Below are 17,787 nucleotides of genomic sequence, written 5' to 3' on the forward strand. Positions count from 1 at the left end.
TTATAACCTGAATAGCCATCTAGCAGTGAGAATCTCTCAGAACTAGCAACCAACTGCATAATTTGCTCCATAGAAGACAACAGTGATGCCCTGTTGAGATCACGAAAATCTACACACAACCTAATCTCACCATTCTTTTTCCTCACTGGTACTAGATTAGATACCCAAGACATATGCTTGATAGGGAAACAATTCCCCCTTCAATCAACTTGTTTAATTATTTAATCATCAATTGCTCTAACCTTGGGTTTAAGGGTCTTTGTTTCTACCTAACAGGTTTAGAATTTATATCCAAATCAATAGTATGCTCAACTATATTTTGGTCAAATCCCTTTAAATTAGAATACTGCCAAGCAAATACTTTGACATAACTCCTTAAATTGTAGTTTTTCTTCAGCTGAACATATTTTTCCAACCTTAAGAAATTTACCTTCTACTATTTCCAGCTCTTCAAAATGATCCTCTTTGACTTGGATTCTAGCTTTACCTTTCCTTAGCTGATCATCATTGTTAAAAGTAGACTCGAATATAATCATACCCATAGGAACCTTATTATTTTTCAACTGAACAATTTAGTCATTATATAGTTGCTTTATCTTATTCTGATTTGTGATAGCAAAATGCTCCTCCTCCTAACAAAAATGTCAAAATATGTTTCTTGTTGTCAAAAACCTGCCAATTAACATTATTATCAAGAATAGAAGGTCGGATAACTAGTTTAACATGTTGTATCTTCTCTCTTTTAATATCCTTCACTAGATCAAACTAAGCTCCTATGGCAACTAGTCGGTTTGCAAGTTCTTTCCCAAGAACTTGATCACATTTCACTTCACTCCATCTTTCATCAATGAATGCAAGTGCATCTTTTCATTCCACCTCCATCATTACATGCCAACGCACATTGCATTTATTCCTTCCGTATCCACCATTACACTTCATGAGCAATTACATTTAATTTCCCATTTCATGTCACAACAAAGTGCATCTCATATTTTGCATGCAATTACATTTAAACTCACTTTTCATGCCTAATTGCATGCCACATATACATGTAATTCACTTTTTGTGCAATGACATCTTGAAAACCCGTTTTTGACTTGAAGTCACTTTTTAAAAGTCAAAACTTTTCATTTACATGCATTCCACTTCCATGTCTTAAAGCATATTCATAAATGTTCACTTCCACCTCATATTTTCATCATCTCAAGCTGTACTCCAGCCTTCACATATGCATGTTGTCTCTTTTCAAGATCATCACATTAGATCTTTGAAGTATCTAATCCATTCTCCAAAGCTTTGTTGTTGATCAAGAATCAACGCTTTTATGGAACCAATATCCTTTGATGATGTGTTTGCTGCAGTAGCAGAGCGGGAAATAGAATAAGAAAGGTTTATGTTTTGTATTTTAAATTTAATGTTTTCAATAAATGTCCTACATGTGGTGGCATACCTAGAGTAGCAGTTCGATGAGCTCTCCAGATATAGCCACCTAGGACCGGGTGTAGATTCTTTAAATTAGAATAGTTTTAATGATTGTCAGATTCCAATAATAGGTAGTAGGCAGTTTCGGATTCTTATCCTTTTCTTGGATAGAAGACGGAAAAAAAAACATGTGGCCTACTGCATGATTGTCAGATTCCAATAATAGGTAGTAGGCGGTTTTCGAATTCTTATCCTTTTCTTGGGGTAGAAGACGAAAAAACGTTTCTCATCCTTTTATTAGAAAAGGGGAGTCAGTTTTAAATAAGCCAGTCGGCTATGTAAAAAAACATTCGAATTGGAGTAAGATAGAAAGTTGCAGTTTTAGTGTGTTTTTTCAGTTTTGGAAGATTCAACTTTGGAAAGAAAAGAATGCGTTTTGGTTTTATTGTGCAAGTTTCAGTGGTTTGAGGGTTGGTACGGATTTTCATTGGAAACAAATTTCAGTTTTCTTGTGGTGTTCTTCTGTGTTTTGCAGCAGAGAATACGAAGATTCAAATTTTTATATATATCTTGGTGTCAACATGGTGTTTCTTGAAGAACCATTTTTTATGAATGTCTAGTGTTAAATCCTGTATCTATCAATTCATGCAATCAAATGATTAGAAAGGATATAGATAATCGACTATTGAGTTTGGCGGCAGTTCGATCTTGGGTGATGTACGTGCCCCTTGAAGTAACTCAGTTGAGTGATTATTCCTCCTGAGCTTTCCAAGGTGTGGCTCTGCATCAGTGTTCACATTTTGGAATTTTCATGTTGTGGCACAAGCACAAGGGATGCCCCCCATCTACAAGATTGGAAGGCAAAATGAAATATCAATATGATAAAGAGTTGGCTCACGCAACTCCATCCTAGGTTACATCTATTCTTGATAGTGTGTCAAATACAGAGATCGGGCATGTAGATATGACCAATTTCTTGTGATGGATAGAAGCTCCTACTAGTCATGAAATGAAACGTATTAAGAGTAATATTCATTTGGTGTCTTCTTTTCCTATAGCTGCCCTGGAATTGGAATTTGTTCTTGGATGTGTAAAGTGTTTCAGTCAGAAGTCAAAAACCATCAAGGATGTTGATGGTAATGTTATTATAAGCCTTGATCCTAAGGTTATTGAACAGATTTTCAAAGTGCCGCATAGTACAAAGTGTGGATTTGACCAAAGAGACATCTTTGGAGATATGGAATGCGGATAAGGAAAATTATCATAAGTATGTTAATCTATATTGGTTGGATTCCAAGAGAAACAATTTCTCAAAATGGCCACAAACCATTCACAAATCTAGTTTCAAGCCAGAATACAAAGACCTAATTATCCTTCTTAGTAGAATATGTGGTCTCAAAGATTCTAATGATTTTGAACCATGGATGTATAAGTTCATTTTCCAAATTATTGATAATAAGGAACATATCTTTTGGGGAGACCTAATCAGCATTGCACTTTGTGAGCAATTGCTCTGTAAGAACATCAGCATCGTTTTACATGAATTCCTATCGTCTATATTGCTATTGCTATGGGATCTTTTTTTGGGCTTTCAACCAAAGGAGATCATCTTCAAATTCCAGTTTGGGGCTGTTATGATCAGATTACTCTAACTAATAGTAAATACCATTACAAAAGAGTTCAGTATGCATTCTTTGGACATTTTTAATGTTTGTTTGATAAGCAGATGTTGGTTAAAAGGGTGTCTAATGAAGCTTGGGATAAAGTTAGTCAGTATGGTTACATCTTTATCTAGTTTTCAACCTTTACTTATTTAAGAGTTGGGTATTTCAAAGGAGAACCATATACCCTAGGTATGCTACCGATAGGATCATTTTAATGGAATTGGCCAGACAACTCACAGAGGTTCAGTCTGATCAACATGCCTTGCATAGACCAAGTTTTGGTGTTTCTTCTGCTAAACCCTTGGTGATTGGTCATTACATGATAAATTTAGTACACAAAGAAAAGGCCATGGAAGCAGAACTTCAATTGGTTACATTGAAGAAGTTCAAAGCCAAATTTAATTTTGATTACAGAGAGATGAATTCAAAAATCAAGAGAGCATTCACTCATTTCCATCATATAGAAGATATTTTGATTGACATGCGGACAAAGTTGGATATAATGAAAATGGACTACTGTAGGTTGACTTTGCAACAGATCATTGATCTTAATATGCTTGAGATCCCATTTGATATCCAAGTTAAAGATGATGGTAATATTCTTGATCCAGAATGCCATCAGGATGGTTTTCATAAATGATGCCCTTTCCTTATTCAATGGTAGCCAAAGGAAGGTACTTCTATCCTTGATAGATTTCAATCCATTCTGGCAAACACCAACAAGTGGTTGAAAGTCAAAGGTCTTAAAAGGGTCAATCCAAAGTTGGGTTTGGATTGTGGAAGTATTGATCCTCTTGGAAGTAAGTCACAATTAGAAATTGCTGATGAAGATGGAGCATCTTCTTCTAATATAAAGAAATCCCTCAAGTTCAAACTAAAAGGTGGTAAGGGATTTGAATTATCTTAGATACCTAAACAAGTTCAAGAGTCATAAGGAGAATCAGACGAAGAACTTTATGACGAAGATGAGGAGGAAGGAGAAGTCATGATCATATCTCCTCCAAGACCTGCACAAACTCAAGAACCATCCATGCAGGAAGCACCTTTTCTGGGTATAGTAGATGATGATGTGGATTAATTTTCCATTGTTTTCACACCTTCCACCAATGATCTCCACTGTACCTGCTTCCATAGATGAAAATTTCAATTTGCTTGCATGGTTAAGTAGGATTAAAATGAAGAGAAGAAAGGTTGTCGTACCCCCAGGTGACCTTCCTATTAAGAAAACTAAGTCCAAATCTTTGAAAGATAAGATTGTTTCAAGAATCGTAGTTGATTCTGAAAAGACCAAGTTTGTTGAAATTGTTGAGCCATTCGTGAACAAGCCAGTTGAAGAACTTACTCATTCTGATTACAAATTCACCAAGGTAGAAGTTGGGAAGCAATCACGGTTGGGTTGCTTACATGATGCTCAAGACACACTTGCTAATGTGTCAAAGAGCAATCATGAATTATGGGAAAAGAAAAATCACTCAAGCACGAGGTTGCTCGCTTAAACGAGGTTATTCAACAACAATCCTCACAACATGTAGTTGTTGTATCTTAGACACCTAAGGAGAGGAGGATAGTAGAGTTGCGAAGTCTTAGATGTGAGAAGCCATTTATGAAGGAGTACAAGTCATTACAAATATGACTAGAGTTCTTGGATGTATCAAAAATGTTGAAGAAATGATTCTTGATTTGTCTGCATCTTTGGCTCAGGAGGCTAATACTTTGAAAGAAATTTTGAATGATTGGGATGAGATTGCTAAATCTGATCTATATGCCATGGTTACGTGTGACGTTCTTCCATCTAGTGAAATTTTCTACAGATATCATGGACTCATGGGTTACAAGGAAGAGACACTGAGAAAGCTTGTAACAAAGTTGCAGGTCAGTTTAGAAGATTGTCAAGCAATAGAAGTTGGGATCACGTGTGACTTAGAACAAATGGAATGTCAAATTCTTGATGAACATGGTAATTTGGTTGCAGTTGAAAGGATAACTTCAGATTATACAATCAAGATAAATGCTGATTTAGATTTTGAAGATTTTGGTTCTCATACAATGAACAAGTTTGCCTTGTATAAATCTTTAGCAAAGTACTTGCAAGATTTTCTAGCAACAAATTTGAAGATTGTGAAATGAGCATATGTCGATAAAGTTAGAATGGAAACCATATTTTAGCCAATGAAGATTTTTGATCTTCCTACAATGCATAATTTATCATCAAATTCAAGGCACTAAAGAACAATCTTTAAGATAGTTATTTTGTTTTTATGTTTGTAGATCAAAGAGGATGTATTGCATGAAATTATGTAATTACATGTAAAACGAGTTGCATGTGTAATGACATGTAATCCAATAATTTCTTTTTCAGTTAGACTCAGTCAAAGTTGGTTGAGTTGCTCCCACTTTTTCCTCCATCATTTTCTCAACTCCTTTGCCTATATAAAGCAGTGTTCTCTTATTGTAAAATCTATCTTTTATTGTATGCAAGAGAGCTCTGGAGAAATTGTACAAGCATTACTTTGATTGTGTAGCGTCATTTTGAAAGAAAAGTGAATACAAAGAATCAATTGAGACTAAACTTTGATTGAGTGAGATTGTTACTTGTGCAAGTTAGAAGCTTTGACGGTAATTTGCATTTGTTGTCTTTGATTCACATGTTTTTTTGCATTCTTGATAATTGAGTTTAAAAAGAGTTAGAAAGCAACCGGATCTGAAACTTTGACTAGGAGTTGTTGTAGAGATATATAGATTAGAAGCTTTCTCTATAGCTAATATCTCTTTCTTGATTCACAAAATAATTAGGATATCTTTACTTTTGAAAGTCTTTGTGCCCCAATAGTAAAGCTTATTCATCTAGAATTACAATTGGACTTAGAGCCAAATCGGTACACTTTCAGCATAGTTACACTACCCTGGGGGACAAGGGGACAAGTTTCTAGAACTGAGGGGCAAAGGAGCCTTAATTTGGGGACATTGGGGGACGGTGGGGGATTGGTGGCGGGGGACAAAAGGGGTTGTATATACTATACATATGGTACTTAAAATACTAATTATGAAAAGATGTATTGCAATATAAGTTATAAAGATGTAAAAGAGTAAATACTTGAACATTGCATTGTATTGGAACATCGAGCATTGAACATAAATATTAGAATCAGCAAATAGTCAACATCGAGACATTCCCCCATCCTCAGTAGGGGTGATGGAATCTGGTGGTGCCACTGGGGACAAGTGAACGGAGTCCCCAAGTCCCTGGTGCGTCCAAGTCTCTGAGACATGGTGACTTTCAGCTAGTCTTTGAGCTGGTGTTGGTTTATCGATATCATTGTTTCCAGCTATTAGATAGAAGTGTATTTATAGATTTCATCTTGCCCATTACTCGCTCCATGGGTAAGTGGATTATTTCCTAAAAGCTAAGATGAAAGAATATTGATAACACCCCTTCACAAAATCTCTCAAATTCTTGCTTACCTTGAGTTGATCCAAGGAACGGTGAGAAGGAAGAGCCTTCCCTTTAAGGTAGGAGAGACTCTATCTCACACGCTATGGTTGGTCATCCTATTTTGCAACTAGATTTTACCTAAAATTGTCGGTTGCAAAATATCCACCCAATAAATATCAAACATGCTCAAATGCAGCACTTAATACTGTTCGGAGATAAAGACAACCAGTGCAGGTACAATATCAAGTATTAAAATATCTCTTGCAGCTACAATACTTTAACAGAATTTAAGTATGGTAATCCCATTACATTGGCCAGTTGGTTGATAAAGAAGACATTTGTCTTTATTATTGTCCCAAGAGGGGATTGCATACATAATGACCAAAAATCTGGTAAAGATAAATATGTCAAATTCAGTGATAATCGTGGAGTTCTATTAATTTAGTCATTAAGAGGATTGGAGCAGTTGAGTGGGGAGAAGAGGGGATTAGATTAATATAAACTTTATAATAATAGTGTTACCATTTTTATTTGTATGCAGTATAGTGGTTTAAGTTTACTTCTACTTTTTTAATGATATCACTAGTACATTGTTTAGGTAGGTTGTCACTGGTTGAGGGTTTCTTTCTAATAATAGGCTGATTTGTTTAATTTCCTATCATATTATAATAAGCCATTCTACAATGTATTCACTGAATCAAAAATATCATGTTAATAGTTTCCTTAGAGATCATTTTTTCAGATTTCAGTGAGCTGTGATCTAATCCATCTTGTTGGATAACCAGGAGACTCATGAATCTGTTAAAACATCTATTTGATTTTTTAAGTTTTCCTTTGAAAATTCTTCCAAAATTAGATTTTTCTCAACTTCTTTGATGGCCTTTGTTTCTAATTTTAACAGCTCACTGACAGAAATCTAGAACCTGCTACAAACATGGTTTTATCCCACCAAATTTCCATGAAATTGTATAGAAATCTGTGTAGCTTCCACACTAGTTCGATTATAAACAAGATACCATACATATTACACATAAAATAGAGAAGAGGTAAATGAAGATTGATACTCAAAAGTTCAAAACTATGTAATTGAATCTTAATTTCATCATACAATTTATACACTAGGAAAACACGATTTAAATTAAATTTACATACCTGATGATAGAAGTTTTTCTGATTGTAGACAGCCTGCTCAATCTCAAGCTCAAATGGTGTTTCCTCACAACAGACATCAGCATCTGAAAGGCCAAGGTAGTCTTTGGGATCTAACTGATATGGATGCCCAGGATATCTCTTATTCCAAACATATGCACTTCCATCCACAGCAATTTCCTTCATCGATGCATCTACAAATGGAGGATCCAACACCTTTCCAAATAATCTCTGACAGTCTTTTTCATATGCTACCTATAACCAAACAGATATTTTATTTTCCAGATTTTCAGGTTAACAAATTAAAACTAATAATCCGTAATTTATGATGTTGAGTTGTTTATTACAAATTAAAAAATACAAATATGTACCAGATTTAATCTATGACAGTGCCATATCCAACCACACTCCAAGGGTGGAACAAGAGGAATCAATGAAGCACTGTACCCATCTAACTCTACAAAAAGTGGAAGCCAGTACTTAAAGTACCTGTAGAATTCAACAAAATGTTTATCTTGTTGTGTTGATTAATTAAAAAATTTGAAAGCCATATATGCATTAATATCTATACCAGAAATTAAAGATGGTTCTTTTAAAGACTATGGGTCGTGTAGGATCTGAGAACAAGTTAACAGAAAATAATGGAAATTTACATTACCAAAATGGTATAAGATAAACTTACAAACATATATAATACAAAGTTTTGATATTGATTGCGTAGTCAATGATTTTGATAGAAGCTTTCCCTCTTAACTTCTACAACCATTTTTTTCCATAGGATCCAACTATTAGTTACCCAACACAAATCATTTAAACTAACACAGCATTATTAAGTACCTATGGATGAACTGTTCAATAATAAACCAAACAAACCTCCTTTGATCCAAAGGGGACCAAAACATTCTCTAGCATCCATCGATTCTGCTCATTTGGTTGCTCTATAAACTCAATGTCCTATCTCTTGATTTGATTAACTTGTATTGACACTTGTACACGTGCCCCCTTCTGCACAACCCTTTATTGGTGTACACATTTATTGGTGCACAATTTCTTAAGTTTACTTAGGAAATACTATTTACAGCTGTACATTAGTTAGATACATCATTTTTTGTTAATAGTAGTGGTTTCTCCTACTCTCTTTTGTGATTTGGCAATCTATCCTTATCACATGTATTACTCTCTCCCACATTTTGCTTTATAAGCATTTGCTTTGTATAGTGTATGATATCTCATTCACATTAATGAATCAACCATTGTCCGGTGAAATAGCTTCTTTGTTTGTTGCTTGTCATTTTTTGGTGAAGGTTGATTTGACTTGCAATACAGGCTCCTAGGTTCATCAACATGGTATCAGAGCCACAGTGATTGCAGTCCCATCTTGCTCATTGAATTTTGCAGGGTCTGGGATCATTGTTTTCCTACGAGAGCATTTATTGGCAATTACTCTGCCATTGTCATTTGGCAAAAATGGTTTTATTATCTAGGGTTATTGTTTTGTTTTAATTGCTAATCCAAGCTGGGAGATCTATTGTTCCATTGAGGGAATTGTTTGGAGTTTGTTTGTGTTTACTGTAGATTGTTCGTTTGCATTGCTTTTAAAAAGGGGCTTCAAACTTGATTGACCTCTTTTACCATGGCTCTAAATACGGGTTTCAAGCTTGATCGACCTCTTTCACCATTCAATTGTGCTCTATTCTTGTGTGGCCAGGAGTAGATTTGTGATGGTAGTTCCATTGGGTCAGCTCATTCACTATAAATTGGCTTTATTGATCACCAACTAGCCAGTTCATTTCATAGTTTTCCATGGATCTCATTCTGTAATTTAGCAAGTTTTAATTTGTTGAGGTCATCAACACTATTGATAGTGTTTGATCGGGCATCCTCAAGTTTTTTGAGGCAATTAGGGCTGATGATTTTATATTGGTCATGAGTCATATCTATCAAAAGCCGCATTTATTTGGCAAACACCTTTACTTGTGTTTGTTGTGTTTGGCTTGTGCACTCTTCTACATTGATGATTGATTGCTCCTTGACTTGAAGTGAACGCCTCTACTAGTGTTTGTTGTGTTTGGTTTGTGCACTCTTCTATTTTGATGATTGATTGCTCCTTGACTTGAAGCGAACTTGATAATATTGTAAAGTTTTTATTTAGCATTAGCATTCTTTTTTTTACACGACAAGTAGAGGCATGGACCCGTGAAAAGCAGTTTTCTAGCATTGTGTTTGGGGACTTAGTCCTCCCACAAGCTTTATTTGGAGTGGTTCCTTTCTTTTTAATAACCCGGTCATCATCATGCAGCGTGTGTTTACTCATCTCATATGTAGGACTTGACTTGGTTACGTAGTGTGTTGAGAATAGTGCTTTTTGACCTTGGTTAAGCTAATAGTGAGTGATGCTTATTAATTTGACTTGGTTAAATGGCGTGTTGAGAATGGTGATTGTTGAGTTGACTTGGTAATGTGGTGTAGGAGACTACCACATGTCGTATATCGAGATCCACATGGGCATCAAAAGTTTCTCACTTTCTACCTTGATGGTAATATGAAGCAATCAAAAGCCTATATGGATTCAAAATGAGCCTTTTTTCATAGTTCCATAGAGTTTCCTAAAGGGGGGATGTGGGGATGTGAGTACAGGTTTCAGGGATGGGGAACCAAGGGCCTTAATTTGAGGATGGCGAGGGGATGGTAGAGGGACAATGACGAAGCGGTTAAAATCTTCAAGGTAAAACTTACAATATAACATCTTTGTGAGTGTCCCATGAAAGGAAAACTAATTTTCTGAAGTTCAAGAGTGCAATTAGTATGTCGTGGCATGTGGCATATAGCAAGCGACCACATCCTTGGTGGAGGTGGTAGCGATAGTGGATATGTGGGGGGGACATTTACCCTAAGTCCCCAAGTCTTGGAAATACCCCCACAACAAAGGCACACATTTTCTTGGTGCAAGATGCATCCCCATGGAACATTTTTTTCCAAACTTGTGTAACTTTTGCATTCAAAGCCCATTTATGGAAAACAGGACACTGTCAAAAAGCTTCTTTGATGAACTACATTATGGTGGAGGCACTTTCTAAATATGTTTCCATTTTATGCCAATTTTTATTGCTTCAAGTGGCAAGTTGCTAATTATCACTTTGTTGGCAAAATTGGTTTTTGGGAATTGTAATTTTGTTTTGTATTCATTATAGGGATTGTAGTGCATTTCAATCCTCGGTGTGTACCTTGTAGACTATGTTAAGACCCTAGGATTGAATTGCCCACTCCACCCATGGAAGCTCAAGATGTCACAATTGCTGCAATCTTGAGGTCTGTGGCAAATGTTGGATGTTGACAAACCCAAGTTTACTAAGAAATTTAACAAGTTTGTTCATAGAAACAAAACGGATGAGCTGAAAGGACTCGTAGGTCTTCATGGATCAAATAACTTGTTCCATATTGTTGAGTGTGAAACACCTTAAGAGGTATGGGATAAGCTTGAAGAGTTGTATGGTAAGATCAATCAATTCACAATCTTGCAATTTTTCAACATCTTCTGGATAGTACTGTTTTGGTTGGCAGGGACAGAATTGTCACCAAGTACTAGTTACCACCCTCAGACAGATGGACAAACGGAGATTGTGAACAAGTGGCTTGAAGGTTACCTTCAAAACTATGTTTAGGCACAAGAACGAGTGTGGGTCAAATGGATACACCTAGGAGAATATTGTTACAATACCACGTACCACATGTCCATCAGGATGGCACCATTCAAAGCTCTATATGGGTACAAACCCCTTTCCTTCATCGACACAGTTCTGGGTGACAATCGTGCACCAAGGGTGAGGGATTGGCTTTAGGAGTGACAAGACATCCTAAGATGCCCGAAGGAAAACTTACAATGGGCATAGAATTAACAAAAGATGTATGCCAAAAGACACCGAATAAGGAGGAGTTTCGAAGTAGGAGAGTTGGTCTATCTCATGCTCCAGCCATACCAGCAATCCTCATTGAAAGAAAAAGGAATAAAAAAACTAAAGCCACGATTTTATGGCCCTTATCATGTAGTTTTCCACATCGGTGAAGTCGCCTCCGAGCTAGAACTTCTGGAGGGGTTCTGTATTCATAACGTTTTTCATGTTTCTTGCCTAAAGAAAGCTGTGGGACAGAGTGTCATGGTAGCTACAAAACTTTTGCCACTCAATGAAGAAGAAAAGCTCATATTGGAACCAGCCGAGATTATTGAAGTACGTTAGAAGATCCTGCAGAATAGAACGATCAAGGAATATTTGGTACGCTGGAAACACTTGCCTCTAGATGATGCAACCTAGGAAGGCGAGTACATTCTACAACATCTGGCATTGCGTTTGCTTAAGGACAAGCAAAATTTGGGACAAGAGGCCTATGATATCCCCATCATAAAATAGATTATTAATCAAACCGTTGTTAATGGGCCGATTGATTTAAATTATCTTAGACTCGTTTAAGTTTTGTTTCCATAAGTTTAGCCATCAGCTATCTTTGTACACCCTCGGAAAGTTTTCCCAACGGGTATTTAAGCATGGCTTGTAGGAAGTTGTAGGTATGCAATTTGATTATTATTTCTTAAACTACGAATTCCTGTTGGGATTCTTTGTTGTTCGCCATTTTGGAAGTGAAAGATCTTCCCTATTTGGCTTGTTTCCGATTTTGGTGGGATTCAACCTTCACCCTATTCCGTCGCCTATAATACTTTGCTCAGATCTAGCAAATCAAAGCACCATCATATTGTGAATTGAGGAAATAACTCGTTTATTTGATCTACTCTACTGTGCTCAATCTCTGGTAAATATTGGTATTTCCTTTGTTGATTGGTGTATCTTCCGTACAGTTTGTCAACTGCATTTCCTCTTACTCTAAGCTCCATCCACCATCTGTATGGCCCTCCTTTGGCAACAACTTAGTACCTACCATACGGCCTGCCTATTGCACCATCATACGGCATGATTGTTGCACCACTGTACGGCCTCGTGGCTGTCACTTCCGTAGTGTCCCCTACCGTACGACCATCATAGCCCCCCCCACGGTACAACTACTTTGCACACCGTATGGCCTTACCCTTAATCCAACATATGGCCTTCAACCACTCCACCCTGTCTACCACCGTATTGTCACTTAGCAACCGTATGGCTTCCTCCATCCTTCAATACCGTACGGCCCACAATTCAGCAATATCATACAGTCATACTGCATGTGCATACTGTACAGTCCTATTGGCTTGAGGTCAGTCGAGTCACCACACGGAGGTCAGGAACATTACATCCTTGTTTCTTAGATTCATTAGTCTTATGTTGGTATTTCTATTTTTCAGCAGAGGTATGCTCTTGATTTGTTCTAGAGATTTGGTATGACTGGTTGAGATCAAGCCCCTACTCCTTTTCAGTCATGTGTTGTGCTATCTACTAATTACATTATTCAATAAGTTAATGCTACCTTGTATTGACAATGTATGGCAACCTTTTGTATTTGACAAAATTGTCCTAATGTTTCCTTTGCAATTGGTCTTGTCTCCCATTTCTCTCAAGATCCTCATGAGAGTCATTGGTAGGAAGCCAAGTGCATCTTCTAATGCATTCACGCACTTTTGGCATTCACTACACGTTAGGTGCTACTAAGTTTGTGAGCTCCACTGAGTTAGCTTGGGCTAGTGATGTTGATGATCAAAAGTCTACTTTTGGCTTTGTCATTTGTCTTGTTTCTAGTCTAATTGCTTACTCTTGCAAGAAGAAAATTGATATTGCATTATTATCAACTAAGGTTGAGTATCAAAAAGCAAACTTGGTTAGTTAAGAGGTTCTTTGGCTTCAACAGCCAATGATTGCGCTTGGCTTTCTTGTTGATCATCCCCCTACTTTTTGGTGTGATAATCGGAATGCCATACATATTTCTCACAAACTAGTGGAGCATCAGTCACTAAGCGTATCGAGATCCACATGTACTTCATTTAGCAATTGATTGAGGATGGTCTTCGTGCTTTGAAGTATTTGTCTATGGAGCATCAATTCATAGACATCTTTACTAAAACTTTGGCATCTCCTTGCTATATTTTGTTTTTGATCAATGTTAGGGGTGAAGGAAATTGTCCTTGGGGTGTCTTGAGCAGTCCTCCTTCCTTTCTCTTCTATTTGTTTCCCATCTTTTGGAGAGTATTTTTCTCCCACGGGGCTTTTCTCCTTTGCTTCAATTGTGAGAGATTTACATTTTATTGCATTATAGTTGTGAATGGGTAAGTAATATGGTGATGTTACTAAGACCCAAAATGAATCTCATATTGCATATTGCATTTTCATTTGTTGTTTGTATCTCTCACATTTTTCTCCCTAATTTGCACTTAAGGGTGGGGCGGGGCACTAGTGTACACATTTTATCCATGAACAATTTAATTTCTTAAGTTTACTTAGGAAATTTTATGTACTTAGTAAAGTACATTTTTTGTTACAAGGAGTAGTTACACCTACTTTCTTTTGTAATTTGACATGCAGTTATCTCTCCCATATTTTGTGTTATAAGCACATGGTTTGTACAATGTATGATATCTCATTCATATCAATGCATCAATCATTCCTCGATGCAATAGCTTATTTGTTTATTGCTTCTCATTGTTTGGTGAAGATTGTTTTGTCTTGCAGCATAGGCTCCTAGGTGCATCAACATGCACCAATTCCTATGTGAGCAACACTTGTTAGTCTTGTGCATCTCGTGCCTTGTGCCACTACTTCCCACAATTTGAAGATCCAATTTCTCTTCCTAACACTACTTAACATGAACGTGCAAAACTATAATCTATCAACACGCCTTTGACCATTTAAACCACAAGCAATATGAGCAAATTTTTTCATTACCAACTATAAGGACTATTGTCTTAAATATTCCTTGTGGAAACAACCCTTAGGTGCACCCCCAACTAATGACCAACTAGCTGACCACATATCAATTTATGCGGCTTGACCTCTACTTCTTTGACATGAGCCTGGCAGAGGCATAAAACCACTCACCAACTAATCCTAAAGACCTACATTCCATGCTACTAATTAAGAGGTGGAAATAGAATACCATAACCCCACTAGTCATCAATGCTCCACAAAAGTAGACCAAAGACGAACACAACGAAACACACTGTAACATTAATTTAGAAAACACCACTAAATTAAAAGCAAACCACTTATTCCTACTGAAAATGATATTTAGATATTCTATATATTCTCCAAGCAAACCTGAGAAGGGAATGGTCCTTCAAATTCCTGGTGGATCCTCCAATTCCCATTTCAGTCCCATTAGTCTTAGTTTATCACCGAACATTTCCAAGAGGTTTATGTAGTTATAAGTAAGTCCAATCAAAACATTAATGATCAGCATACCATCTTCAATTTTACCACCTGCAGTACTATATTCTTTGTTAACATTTTCCACCCTGTAGATGTATTCTGTAACATCTTCACATCGTCAAGTTAACTGTTATAACAATTGTATTAACAGATCAATTCTCTTTTATGCAGGTTGCTTGTCATATAAATCCTGAAGTGACTTCCAAGCTTTCCAAGCTTCACCTTTTATAGCTTATATGCCAATGATAACTTAAGATTTTAATAGCGTTAAAGCTTTGCTGTCTCACTGGTGAAACTCGGACAACCTAGCAACATCCATAGGGGTGTGGGTTGATTCTCAACCAAATCTTAAAGATCATTGAATATAAATGTATTTCCATATTCATTATCCAAACTTTCTAATTTTTAAGTGTCTGTTTTCCCGTTTGTGCGATAAAAACTAGTAATAGTAGACATAGAGACACTCTAAGAAAATAAAGCACAGGGAATGATAGAATTCTTATATTGCAAATAATTATAACACCGCTTAGTACTACAAAAATATCCTTATTTAGCAAAAACCTATTGGTTAAAACTAGGTTACCTTCCACAATTATTAAACTCCAAATAAATCTTTTAAGTACCAACTACACAGTCCATAATGCTGCCTTATGTAATTTTTGTTTTTAAAATTTATTACGAATAAAACAAACAGCAAACCAAGACCAAAACCAAAGCAAATATGTAACTAATGATGATTTGCACAGAGCAACATTGATTTACATCAGAAACATTCAACGTGTAAAAGACATAACAAACAAATTTAAGGTAGCAACTTCAGTACAAATTGTACGCTAAACCTCAAATAAAATGGAAGGGTCATTGTAAAATGCAATAAATGCAGGAAAAAAATAAGGTAATCTTAAATTTTGATAGATATAATAAAAATGTTTATAAAAAAAATACACTAAATACCAAAAAGAAATTCAAATGCCTCTGGATAAAAATTCATTTCGAAGTAAGCATGTGTAAAATTTACCTTCTTACTGCTGCAAGTAGAAGAGGACCCCGATAAAGAGAAGGGTAGCATGAATCCACAGATTGAAGGAAAAGAAATTGTTCTTTGGCAGCAGTCACCAGATCTTGTGCTGTGAAATTTATATTTTGTGCTCTGCACCATTCATGTTCATGTCGAGCATCCATAGCTTACTGTAAGTTCCAGTCCACTCGTGAGACACCTCCTACGGTATTTCTAACGACAGAGCTTTACAATAAGTCATTGTCCTTTGAAATTGTTTGGAAACTTCCGGATTTGGAGTACAGGCTACGGACTGCCGGCCTCAATTCATTATTGTTATTGTTATTGTAGTATTACAGGAATATCCGATTGCCAATTGTCTGTGCATTCAGAAGAATGCACTCAAACAGGACATTATTTTATATTTATTAAATAAATCTAAATCAAAATATAATTATGTATGATTTTCAATCTATTTAATAAATGGAAAAAATGTTTGTCAATCCCTTTCTTTCTTTGGTTGCATAGTTCTTGCAAGAAAGAAGATTCTATATTCAGTAAGCCTAATTTGTATTTACTATTTGGTTTTTCTATATATATATATATATATATTACAGCCTAATTTGTATTTACTATTTGGTTTTTCTATATATATATATTGTGATATTGTTATCAAAATTTAATTATATATATATATTGTGATATTGTTATCAAAATTTAATTATATAATTTTTGAAGCACAAATTGTATGGTTTTTCTACAGTGCAATTTGTTGTCAAAATTGTTATAAAAAAGAATAAAATTTAATTGAATGTGGAAAGAGTTATAAAGCAAGAAGGATCACTATGTGCTATAAGAGCATATTATTCTTTTCACTATATTTCAAAAAATTACTCAAAATTTATCTCTTTATCTCTCTCTCACACACACACAGAGTTGATGTAAGTAAATGTCATAAAATTAATGCATAAATTATTTTTATGGAAACATTTCAAATCTATAGATCTTTATATAGTGGTTTACAATGATTTTGAGTAAACATACATTTAAACTAAAGTCTATGCATGGGGATCCAATTGGTCAAACTCACCAAAGGGTTGAGTGTGACCAAACATGTCTTTTGTAATGTTTTCTTTATAAAATAAATCATTTATCAAACTATTGTTAATGGGCCGATTGATTTAATATATCTCAGACCCATTTTTATTTTTTTCTGTAGTTTCTATTAATGTCAGCTATCTTTGTACACCCTCAGAAAAATTTCTCGACAAGTATTTAAGCATGGCTTGTAGGTAGTCTTTAGGTATGTATTTTTGGATTATTTCTTTATACTGCAAATTCCTGCTGGAGTTCTGGATTGTTCGCCATTTCGGAAGTGAATGATCTTCCCTATTTGGCTCGTGCGATTTCAGTGGGACTCAACCCTCACCCTATTCTGTTGTTGCATGTAATACTTCGTTCGAATCTGAAAAATTAGAGCACTATTATCTTGTGAATTGGTAAAGTCATTATTTGATCAAATTCTCTTGTGCTGAATGAATAAGGTATTTCATAGAACATTCTTTGTTTTCTTGCATTTTTCTATCCATTCTGTTGTATGCAAGCTCTATACTTCATCCCATATGACATCCACCCTCTTCTATACGATATCCATCACTATCAACATACAACCCTCTTTATCCCATCATACAGTCACATGGTACCCCCCTCCCTTCTAGTCTGTACGGCCTTCTAGTTTGTGCATACCTGGTCACATCCATACAGCCATTATGGTTTCCT

General features: G+C 35.8%; 1 protein-coding gene across 1 annotated transcript in view; it reads right to left on the bottom strand.

Annotated features, from left to right (window-relative positions):
* Positions 1-16,435, bottom strand: part of LOC149579478 (glycine-rich domain-containing protein 1-like) — a 323,178-nt gene extending 306,743 nt beyond the window's left edge. Inside the window, exons 1-3 of the mRNA XM_089809026.1 lie at positions 16,030-16,435; positions 8,040-8,157; positions 7,672-7,923 (exon numbers count right to left, since the gene is read on the bottom strand). Coding sequence (XP_089665152.1) covers positions 7,672-7,923; positions 8,040-8,157; positions 16,030-16,193 — 534 coding nt within the window. The 5' untranslated portion in view covers positions 16,194-16,435. The remainder of the gene's footprint in view (positions 1-7,671; positions 7,924-8,039; positions 8,158-16,029) is intronic.
* Between the last annotated feature and the right edge of the window lie 1,352 nt (positions 16,436-17,787).

This window comes from Cupressus sempervirens, chromosome 1 (assembly GCF_028749045.1).
Source record: "Cupressus sempervirens isolate cs-2001-9-10 chromosome 1, ASM2874904v1, whole genome shotgun sequence".
NCBI lineage: Eukaryota > Viridiplantae > Streptophyta > Pinopsida > Cupressales > Cupressaceae > Cupressus > Cupressus sempervirens.